Source organism: Montipora foliosa, unplaced genomic scaffold, assembly GCF_036669935.1.
Source record: "Montipora foliosa isolate CH-2021 unplaced genomic scaffold, ASM3666993v2 scaffold_407, whole genome shotgun sequence".
Classification (NCBI taxonomy): Eukaryota; Metazoa; Cnidaria; class Anthozoa; order Scleractinia; family Acroporidae; genus Montipora; species Montipora foliosa.
This window is the reverse complement of record NW_027179709.1, coordinates 430001-442500: the sequence shown is the minus strand read 5'-3', so window position 1 is coordinate 442500 and position 12500 is coordinate 430001. Positions and strand designations below refer to the sequence as shown.

Below are 12500 nucleotides of genomic sequence, written 5' to 3'. Positions count from 1 at the left end.
CTCCTTCCCTAAGGTAGCCTGGGGTCTATTCAATAAGAAAGTTACACTCGCATTTTACAAGTTGAACCCTTGTTTTTACATGTGCATACAAAAAGGAGTTCAATAAACATTGTTACAAGTCATTTGTCAAGACTCCGACTTGTAATTACAGGTGTAGCGCTACAACTGTAAAATTCGGTATGTGCACAATTTAATGAAAGTTTTACAGGAGTCTGACTTGTACCTTTACAAACGTCCAACTTGTGCTTAACGCACGACTTGTAGGAAGTGTATTTCGAGATTTGGATATATTCTCGTCGATTGAAGAAGAACTGTTGAAAAACCGAGTTATCCAACAGCCTAGAAATTTTGAAAGACGGTTGTTTGACATTGAAAATTCACGTGCTTTTCGGGAGACATATCGTCTCTCTGTCGAAGCATTCGAGTATTTACTTGCAGCAGTGGGCCAACATAAAACCAAAAGAAACTGAGAGCGTACGGTGTGATCAAAACGAGATTTTACTATCTCCAAACAGGAATAAGGGTCAGAAGCATGACAAAGGCGGCTGAACTTGTCCAATGCGCAGTTATACTTCACAACATCTGCATACAATTTAACGACGATGGCGCTGATCTCCTAGATAACGACGATCTTCACATTGAAAATGACGGGGTGTTTAGGGAGCATGGAAAGGCGCAAGAGGGCAGAAGACAGCAACTACTAAAGAATTTCTTATAACTTCGTAGAAAAGAGAAGAACAACATCGAGTACATGACCGTTTGAACATTTTTACTGAGTAGTAACACATGTATGTACCAATACAAAGTTCGTCAATTGTGACATTCGTGTTCCGTGTTGATTGCCAATCTATTACAATGTGTCAATTTATATTGCTATGCAAATGTCAGACGAAGCGTGCTCTTTAACTTGAACGAAAGACGATAAGAAAAGAACACAAGCCTTTAATCTAAGTTTTCAGAGTTGGACTGAGCGTCCAAACCCTTTTTAAGCTTTTTGATCTCCAGTTCTAGTTTGGAGCATTCTAGCTCTAACTTTCTCTTTCTTAGGCGTAATATATCGTCCTCAACTGAATCTGCTACTGCTTTTTTTCGACTGACAGTCTTGCAAGAGGTTCTCCTGTACGTTCCTGATGGCCCTGGCTTTTTGTTCGTTGGCTCAAGCTCCTTTTCACACGGCTTTTGCTCAACAGCTCCGCGGACCTCCTCAACTTCCTCGGTCTCACTACCAGTCTGACCAGTTAACGTTGGGCCATCTGCGTAAATAAATTCGTTTCCAAAAACATCAAAACCGGGGATTGTTGCAGCATATTTGGTTATATTTGGTCTCATAATATCTCACTGGTGCGCTAGCGTAGTTTCCTTGCCCTTAATGCAACAAAAATTACTATCTTACTTATATATATATATAAACCAACGATGATCCCAATCACTTTTTATCTTTTTATCTTTTTATTCTTTTATCTATTGTTTGGCAAAACGTGCACGCATTAAAGGCCAGCAACTAGAGGGGTTCGTCTCTTCAACTGGTCACTCAAATTATAATATAAATAAAGAAATAAATAAATAGGAATAGTTTACCTTTAGTGTTGGGAGTAGTTGCAATGATTACGTTCTCTCCAAAACACAATATCGGAGTCCTCTCGGCCCAGTATATCATGCACCGTCTCATCATGTGTGAGTTGTCCACTGCCACCTGCTCCCGTCTTCTTCGATTCACTAATTTTCTTTAAGTTACCTCGGCGAATATTGACCCAAAAAACATCTCTCAGCTTTGAAACGCTGTCTACTTCTGCTCCAACATCCTAATTGTTTCCCAAGCCTGTTGTTTCGCTTTTTTTGTATCACTTGTTGAGAACGGTACCATAATCACCATACCATAATTTGTCTCTGACGAGATTTGCCAACATTAGTTTTTGCTGTTTAGACAACATGGTAAATGTAGATTTTGAAGGCGTGGGGTTCAAATAAACCTCGTACAATTGGAACTTACACATGTAGTCTACAAGCGTCTTCTAGTTACGTTGCAATTGTAAAGCTACAGGTGTATAGTACACTTGTATCGTGACCCGGGCTACACGTGTCAATTCCAGTGTAGAAAATTCTTTTATTGAATTTATGAAACGGAAGTATAATTCAGGCTATCATACTCCATTTAATTTTATTCAATTATGGTTCTGTTCATATCTGCGAAAATTCAAATTCAATAGGGTAACATCGCAGTATGAGACAACATGGCGCCGTATCGCGTGGCTGCCACGATCATCATCATCATGCTTGAGGCGAGGAGAGAACCAAGGATAGCGTCTGAGAGCAGAAGATGACAAATCCAAATCTTCGCTCCATAAAGCGATTAGAAGTTTCCTCTGCTCATACCACCACGTGTTCGCCATTCTGTTCAATTACGCACTGTAATTACTTCAAACAACCCCCTTGAGGTTGCCATCCTAAATTAAAATGACCGAGACAAGTTGATCCTACTTAATTATGTGTAACCAAGACCATATAAAGGGACCCTTCATATCGTAACTTTGTTGATCACAACGTTTCGTGTAATTTAAGACATTTGTCCAAATTTTCGCACTACTGTTTCTCTAATAATAGAAAAGCCAGATATTTCAAAATTCACCGTAAGTAATTGCATAGCAATAAAAACAAACTGCAAATTTACAGCTCTACTGAATTTTATTCATTAGAGGTGAAATGCTCCTTTCGTTCCCTTTATCGTAAAAACACAAACGAATGTAGCAATAAAATTTAATTCATTTTTGGGAACACATGGGTTTCATTTGCATGATCAGTGTACTGATAAGTTTCAGTTTCCCCAACAACGTAATCTATGCATAGGCAAAAATTCTTGTTTGGGAAATAACGCATCTTTGACCTTAGCACGACTTCGAACAAAAATTGTACCACCAGTAAAAACCGAAATATATATATATATTACTTCTTTTTGATCGTAAATCTGCATTGTCATTGTCAATTTCATCGGCAGTTTTCAAGACTGTCTGTGATCTTTTGCATCATTTTGTTGGTTAGTAAACACCTTATATACTTTGAGAACGATGCATTCCACACAAGAGGCTACAAACATGGCTTTGACCACAAGCGCACAGGGCCGTACTCTGAAGGTTTACTTTTGAGCGCTTGCTCAACCCTCTGCAGGCTTCCTTGCAGGAACAATAAATCAGCTCATAGCAGCTTTGCTAGGCTTGTGGAAGTGTTGGCCACAGAGATTTCCATTGACCCTTCCACTCCCATCCCAATCAGCAGGACTTGGAAGCTATGGAAGTGCTAGGTGTACTTGACTCCAAACATGGCTACCTTGATACGATGCTCCGAGGATATGTTGCTTCAGAGTTACAGTTGTTGGGGGAATCTTATCTAAACTACGGGAACGCATGCGAAATAGTTGCTGTCTTGCCTATTGGACTATTACTACTATTGGACTCCTTTTAGTCAAGATAGGAAATTAAAATACCTCAGATTCGTTCATTAGGGCTTTCGCAGCCTGATCTGATAGTTTCTCGACCGCGTTAGCCTTGTGAGTCTTTGTTAGAGTGTAGAAAACAGGAATTTGTGGTCGGTTTGGTGTCAGGGATAACCATTTCTTAGTCATGTCATTAATGTGATCTCCGTGATGGAGAGCATTGATGAGTTCTTTGGCCTTTTGAGAGGTTTCTAATGCCATGGGTAATGTAAAACGAGAGGGTCAGATTCTCTTAGATGAGAAAGAAAACTCTAAGCCACTTTATTACTCATGGCATTAGAAACAGTCTCGAAAAGCCAACGAAATCATCAATTCTCTCCATCACGGACACCACTCCGACCACATGACTAAGAAATGGTTATCCCTGACACCAAACCTGCAACGAATCTCTGTTTTCTACACTCTAACAAAGATTCACAAACAAACCTAACCCGATCGAGAGACCTATCATATCAGGCTGAGAAGGCCCCGTTGAACAAATCTCATCATTTCTTGATCACTTACTTCATCCTATTGCTAAAACACAAACATGTTAGTAAATACACTGTAGCTTTCATCCTAAAATAAAATTCACAGCTGAGATTTCAGATACTGAAATAACATTCTTGGATACATATATGTAGATAAGGGCGAGAAATTCAAAAAGCACTCTATTCTTGATATGTGCACACACTTTCCAACACACGCACTTCAACTCCTGCCACCCTCCAGGCACGAGGAAAGGCGCCATCAAAGCCGAAGTCCTAAGGCTTCTTAGAACTAACTCTTCAAAAGTAATGAAAATTTCAAAAACACATCACATAGTCCCATTTGGCCTGTCTACTCCTTGAAACATTTTTCATGTGAGCTTCTGTAAAATTTAATGCTATTTACAGAGTTTTACTAATAATAAAAATAATGGAAGAGTAATATGAATATGAAATTTTGCTGGTTTCTGGATCAAAATAACACATTTCTGAATAGATCTGTAGCTCATCTGAAATCTTCTCTACATTTGACAGCAAACTACTTGAAAAAGTGAACAGCAGAAAATGCTGACCTCAGCATTTTTTAGTAAGAGCCGTTAATTACCGTTACATGATCTTTTGGCCATGCCTCTATATCCAAAATTGTTACCTTCGTGAAGGCTGAGAAACATGCAGACTTTGATTCTTTTATCATAAAATGCACAATTCCAATTCCTTCTCTTAACAGCCTGACTAACACGGGTAATTTACACAAGTAAAAACTACATGTTCATCGTTTTAATTGCAGAATTGACCCCAGGATAAAGGATGCTTCAAGAGATGAGAAAAATACGACGGTATCGTCGGTGAACAGGAGAACACTGCACTCCACCACCGCACTAGGAAGATCGTTCATTTGGTGGATATATCACAGCGGTCCCAAAATTGACCTCCGTGGTGCACCAACACACACAAGTTCAGCAGCACTGGATACACCCTGAAATTCAACAACTTGGGTGCGGTTCTGTAGATAGTTTGTAAACCACTCTTGTTCACCATCCACCACTCCAAGTCCCCGCAATTTGTTCAGCAGCACTTCATGGTTGACGGCATCAAACACTTTCCGCAGGTCGATCAAACCAACACCAGTCAACCGGCCTTAGTCAATGTTCCTTCGGATTGTATCCGCGAGGCACATACTGTAGCGGCTCACTCCATGGAGTGGCACTTTCAGAAACCGCATTCATAAGGGCTAAGAACCTTGTGCCACTGAAGGTAAGCATATAATTGATGATGTACTGCTCTTTCTAGTACCTTAGAAACTGCAGGCAAAATAGAGATAGGCCGATAGTTGTCCATATAATCAGCCTTATCTTTTTTGGACAAGAGATGTTAATAATTGCAGTCAAGGGGTTTGGCAACAATGTCCACTAAATCAACCAAAAGGCGGGCTGGAATGTGCTATTACCAGGTTTTAAAACGCACAGTTGAGATCTCACATAAGCATCCGACACTTCAGCAAACTTGAAATCAGGGTAGTGCTAAGAAGGAACTGATCGACTGGGACTGCCACTGGAACCAGGGTAAGACTGAAAAGACTCCAATAACCGAGTCACAGAAGACGTAAACAACTTTTTGAACGAATCAGCAATCAGGTTAAGAAAGCCCACATGCCAAGGTTGTACAATTGGTTGCAGGATGGCTTTACTCCAGGCTTTACTCGCCTGCAATCAATCATCCCATACCTCAGTTTTTCGGATACACAGGGCACTCGGCTATATTAAAGGTGCACCTTTAACTTTCAAACTTGATTGCATTTATGTCACAAACTGCGGAAAATCTCATCAAAATACTCGGTTATAAGACGCATCTAAAATAGAGGAATAGGGTTCAAGGCATCGCTAGTTATGCTGTCAACGGTATACGTACATGTATTGGTCCATCCAACCTCAAATCAGCTAACTCTCCCAGCAACCTTGGAGCATCGTTTGACAGTTCTGTCTCTGAATGTACAGTTGTACACATCAAGAAGGTTTCCATCAAGGCGTTCCTTGCATGGCAAATAAGGAAGTTCTTGTCTGAGAATCAACTAAGACTCTGATTTACGCGTTCGTCACGTCTCAGCTGGACTACAGCAACTCATTACTGTTTGGTATTCCACAATGCAAGTTTGATCGACTACAATGACTGTGGACTTACACAACGCCGACTCTGATGTATTTCCACTAGCTGCTGGTTCGTTTTCGTTTCCACTATAAGTTCGCTTATCTAGTGTACAAGGCTCTTGGGGGAATGGCTTCACCTTACCTGAATGATCTGTTCTAATTCAAGACTTAAGGCTGCTATGCCCCAGTCCCAATCAACTACTCTAAGAACGGCAAAGAACAAGATGCCCCTTTGCTTGTGCTGCAGGAATCCTCCACTCGCTATCCACGAGTGTGGAACTGTAGCATTATTTCAGTCCAGGTCAAGGACGTTTCAAGATTTCTTCGAACATTTTCGTCACTTTAAAATACCCCCTAAAAATATTCTGGAAGATTTTTTCTTGCAAGAAGCATGTATATTTTTAACTATTGGCATTTAAACATTTTTGTAAATTTTTGCTTATTTTCTTACATGATTGTAAAGCGCTCTACAATATTCTTATAACTTAAACGCTAAAGAAATTACGTAGCCAAAAGAATAATGGGAACCTTATTTGTCTTTAAATACAGCTGTAAATCTCTTAATGCATACATGTACATGTATATTAAGTATGGGCTATCCCTAATTTTAATTCTACGGCAAAAGATAAAATATGTCGCTCTAATAGCTAGATTTATATATTTTTTATTATATATACATTTGTAGTGTTGTTGCCTTTTGTCAATGCCAACGTCATTAATCATTTCTAAGAACGTAGAGTATTCGTTATAATAATAATAATAATAATAATAATAATAATAATGAGACAGGTCCTGTCAATCAAGTGAAGTCTTGGCCCATGGGTTGGACCTGGTGCTTCAGAGACTACATAAGCAAGCCAAGGATTACACAATAACATTAATAATAATAATAATAATAATAATAATAATAATAATAATATTATTATTATTATTATTATTATTATTATTATTACTACTACTTTTGAATCATCAGCTACCAATTCTCGCTTACAGTGGTTAACTCAAAGACAAACAAAATTAAGACACTTTAATTGTTTTGATTTTGCTGCTCTTAATCATTATGTAGATTACTGTTTGGGATAAAATTGAACTGCTCGCCAAATCAGAGTACCTTTGTTGAGTGTATTACAATTTACGTAATTACAAGGATTACTTACGGCTCTCAAACGTTGTAGCATTCAGTAGTCTTGAAGCATTTCCCAGCTCTGTTGTTTTCCCTCTCACTTTGATGTAATAGGTGGTAAATTTTCTCAAATCAGTCAGTCGTCTCTGAAAAGTACTTCCTGTGACTTGAGCTTCTGTTTCCTGGACATGTTCTTGTTGCCCATAATATATTATGTAATTGGTTATTATTCCATTTTGCATAGCTGGTTCCTTCCATGATACAAGAATGGATGTAGATGATTTGACCTGGAGAATCAGATCCCGTGGATGACTAGGACCTAGGACATACAATTAACAAACATACTGTCACCTTGTTGGTTTGAAAATTTGTTTCTCCTTTACAATAATAATTTCAAGAATATCGCTTGTCAGCATTTCACTCCAAATATGTCATAATTTATATTTTTACGACGTTTCGAAGTCATCGTAACTCCATTATCAAGTGATAAATAATTAAATACAAGTGCTAGAGTTTAAACACGATTGTTTGCCTGATAAGATCAATCAGCACTTTAAAGTCTTACGAGAATGTAAGACTAAACATGACTGTTTAATTTATGAAATGTTATACATTAGGGAATTGTCACCCTCTCTTAATGTCCAAAGTGACTCAATCAAGGCAAAGTTATTTGTATAACATTCTTTACAACACCTAGTATGCAAATTATGCTTTCCATCTATTTAAACTCTAGCACTTGTATTTATTTATTTATCACTTGATAATGGAGTTACGATGACTTCGAAACGTCGTGAAAATATAAATCTTGTCAGTTTCATTTGTTTTCCTTTCTTAGTTATAAGTTTTTCTAAGCAACTGCTTATAAAATATGTCATAACTGATTAAAATATCATGCCTTAATGTATGTTAGTGGCCTTGTGTCAATATTACAAGCCTTTTACACCCCTACCACTGTGCACCTGAAGAACCTGAAAGTACATGGGAAATAATCAGACCTCAAATGCGACCACTGAAAAAGACTTCAACAATCAGATCAAGGCCGCCCTGGTTCATACGAAAAACTATTTAAGAGAGTCTTCAGTAATCCAGACCCTAAAAACCAAACTCATGGTCTACCACGCTGTAGTCATCTCTACCTTACTGTATGCCTGTCAAACATGGGTCCTTTAAGGAAGAGACATCCGAAAACTTGAATGATTCGTTAAATTCTGCGAATCAAGTGGCAATACCGAATTACTAACAATGAAGTCCTCAGTTGAGCAGATGTGAAGAGCCTAGAAGCCATCATCACTCGACATAGACTAAGACGGGCTGGACATCTTGCTCGAATGGCAGACTCCCACCTTCCCAAACAAATCCTCTACTCAACTTGCATCTGAAAAAAGACCACAAGGTGCCCCAAAAATACACTACAAAGACCAGCTCAAGGCTACAGTACCTTGAAGAGGACCAAAATCGACGCAGCCATTTGGGAGACGGAAGCTGCAGAAACAAATCCTTGAAAAAGGACTATTCATTAAAATACAGTAGTTTTCAAGAACAACAGAAGGCAGCAGGAAGAGACAAAGAGAGTTAAGAGAAAAGCAAGTACTCAAAACACAGTGAACCCTCCTACATGTACCATTTCATGCCGTGGTTGCGGCTGACTTTTCCGTGCGAACATGGGACTGATATCACATCAAAGAAAGTGCCACTGAGCAAACCATACTCAGAACAAGGTTACACCAACGAACAAACGACTGTGACCAATGATAATGCATGCAAGATAACAAATGGCTGCACTGTAATCACAGTGCAGAAAAAAGCCGAAGGTTGAAAATTCCACGCCAGGAGCAACTACATGTATAAATTTTGAATAAATTAAGATTATATTTCATGGAGATAAAGAACTAAATAACTACATGTAATCATTAATATTTTGGTGAGCTAAGATTAATAATGACTGCATTCAGTGCTGCAATAATATTGATCCTTAAGTGGGCAGTGGTCTTTCTGCTTGCCAGGTGGGAAAAAACATAACACATGACAGCAACATCTGTAATCAAGAATTTTTTGTACCACATGGTTTGTTTCAATGGCGCTTGGCAAATTCATTGACGTCTGTTAGCACTTCACTCTGAAAAGTTTGACAATGCCCTGCATGGTTTAATGTAAGACCATGAATAGCATGTGGTCATCCACCACAATTATACACTGTATGACATTCACCCCAACAACTCAATGAACCGGTGTATAAACAATTCTAACCATCTTTATCAACAAAAACAAAAGCAGCAATATAGGACAATTATAAATTCAAAAAGGCGACATGACAACATCAGGGTAATTGGTTTTACTGTAAAATGTGACACATCTGAATGTTGTACTCTTATCCTTTAAGAGAATTAGTGCTATTTTTGGTGCATTTAAAGTACAGGAGCGTCATCGGCACAAAAATAACACTGCAGTTTGTTTCAACATTGCTTACAGGAGAAGGGAAAAGGGGGGAGGGAATATGGGAACTTATTACAAAATAAAAGGTAAACCTTAAATTGAAGCGATTTTTGCACTCATTGTTAAACGTTTTTCTAGACATTTTTGTCCAGGATCTGAGTTGGCTTTCTTTGTATTGCTGCCATACAGTATAGTATATTGGCATGACGGGAAGGCGTATATCTTTTGCAATTTATATGGTGTTTCAAAAAAAAAAAAACAAAGGTTTAATTATTCGATCTGCTGTGATTGGAAAACAGACAGCGATGAACTGGATTTTGTGGGGTTTGTGGTATGACTTAATCTGAACCTATCTCAGTGCTTTCTGTGAATTAGGTCAGAAACACACCTAGTTTGGCAAATCAAACAGTGCGATTTTCACCCTTTCACCTTTTATGGTAAGCTAGAAAAATCTTGGAACCAATGTACAGATAATTTAAGTTAAACAAGTATATTCTGGTTGACACATGACATCTAAAACGTGCGCAACATGTATGAAATTAGCTGTTGTTCATGTACAAGGAACAGACATTACACATGGCGTGCCATTAAAATAGAAATCCACTTTCCAAAAAATCAGCTCTAAACATACGTTATGTTTTTGTAACACTACTTATTACTTTTGCATTAGCCTGCTTCTGAAAGATTTCTAATGTTTAGTAGCCAGTTTTCTAAGTGAGGTGTCAAGTACAGGCTAATGCACACTTCTGTGGAATGATAGTCTGAATGTACATGTGTACATACCTTTTTGCAGTGTTTCCACTTCATAACATGGGTCCGTCAATGGTGACCTTCCAACCTTGGTATAGCCTGCTACTTTAATGCAGTACTTGGTGAAAGGTTTCAGTCCACCAATTGAAGCACTCGTTTGACTTGAAGTTGCATTCTTACTGAAATATTCAGATTGACCTGTCTCCTTGTAAAACACTGTGTAGCCAGTAATAATGCCGTTTTGGTCCTTTTGTGGTATTTCCTCCCAGACAACTCTAATCGTGTGAGCATCCTCTGCTTTTGTTCCATATTGCCCTTTCACAATGACTGGATCAGAGCTGGGAACTGTTTATAAAACACAAACAAAAAAGGTGACCAAAAATCATCTTTTTACACATACTTTTTCTTAAACTACATGCTCTTTGCAGTTTATCAATTTTCCTATTTTGCACTTCACTTTGTTATGAAACTTGAGTTCTTTTAAATATTTCAGTAATTTCATGCACATTATTTCATTAAACGTCGTGGACTCCACCGGTGCCACTTTTATTGTCATGGCTAGGACAATAACAGTTTCCTGAGGAACTTCCTCGTAAGGACAGTGCCTACTAATTCAAAGGTATTTTTCCCCAGTTTATGGTTATGCAGGAAATGTAAATTTTAACAAGCGTTATTGAAATCCAAAAAGAAAATTGGGGGTAACCATGCATTTTTAATGATAATTGATAAATAACACATGTATTTGTAAAAAGCTTTAAAATACAAAGCAATGCATGGCGTTCTTTCTCAAATTGAAGCTTAGTTATCTCTCAAAAATGCATGGTTACCCCCAATTTTCCTTTTGGATAGCGTACTTACTAAGATCTACTTTCTCCGGATAGTTTTAAACTGCGCAAAAATATCACTGTATTGGTAAGGATCACCAATGGGAAACCCGAGTATCTCGAGATGCGCAGAATGTATGCGCAATAACAATTATAGTACACTGTAGGCACCATCCTTAAGAAAAATCTGCAGTATGAGGGACTGGTCTCGCAAACAATGAAGCAAAGGCTAATAATTGGTTACACCCAAGGGAAGCTCATTCATACAGCAGCCAAGAAAAAGAGAGGGGCAGATTCGTTGGGGGTGGTCCAAGAGATGATTAGGCCATACTGCTTCAGTAGCTTGGTAGAATCAGTGAAAAGGTCACAATTGAAGGAGGAACAAAATTTTGAGTTGGGTTAAGTGAGCTGCACAAAAATATTACATGCAAGTTCCTGGTTTATTTACCTGATGACAGTGCAAGACCTATACTCAGTACCCTTACAGGTACATGTATGGCCCTTGACAAAAGCATCTTTATTCCTACCAATAACTTTTAACTCAAAAAATAATCGTTATTTGAACAGTCTACTTTAGCAAGGAGGGAGGGGTGAGGGAAGTCAAACCTCATCAGTCAAGTTGGGACACACGGTTAAACTCTTCTTGAAAATCCATAACATCTGCAGGCCTTCTGATAGGGTGCGATGAAAAAATGTAAATTATGTGAAATTTGCAGGGCAGATTATGCGATTAGAAAGCCCAATTATGCGATAAATAACGTAATTATGCGATTTTTTTCTGAGCAATTTTAATTAACCCATTGACGTCCAAACCGGCCTTAACCGGCCAGACTCAGTATTTTACTCTGTCTAATGCCAGACGATTTTACTTGTCAATGAGGAACCCCTTGAAGTCAAAGGGTTTTTAAGCTTGGTTTTCAAGGTTTCAGGATGAGAAAAACACGTTTTTGCCGCCCTAAAAACATTTTTGAACACAAGGGAACAGTAATTCTGAATCGTGAGCAACATTAGTTGGGATAAGTGAAAAAAAAGAGGTCTTCTGCACTATCGGTGCACCATGTTAAAAGTTGAAAGGACACAGCTAAGAAGCAAAACGAATGATGAATAATTATTGATATTCCTGTATGCTAGGACTAGCTTCTTACGCCTTGGTTTTATGTGCAGTAATAATTTATATTCGTGAAGGTTTGGTATTCACCGAGAGAAATGACCTCCATAATAACAACGAGGCAATTTGGATACAAGTGAATCGAACTCGCTGCAAGCCTTTAA

General features: G+C 38.4%; 1 protein-coding gene across 1 annotated transcript in view; it reads right to left on the bottom strand.

Moving 5' to 3' along the window:
• Nucleotides 1-12500, bottom strand: part of LOC137988118 (phosphatidylinositol phosphatase PTPRQ-like) — an 80260-nt gene that overhangs the window by 17918 nt on the left and 49842 nt on the right. Inside the window, exons 7-8 of the mRNA XM_068834174.1 lie at nt 10438-10749; nt 7256-7540 (exon numbers count right to left, since the gene is read on the bottom strand). Of these exons, the coding sequence (XP_068690275.1) occupies nt 7256-7540; nt 10438-10749 (597 nt within the window). The remainder of the gene's footprint in view (nt 1-7255; nt 7541-10437; nt 10750-12500) is intronic.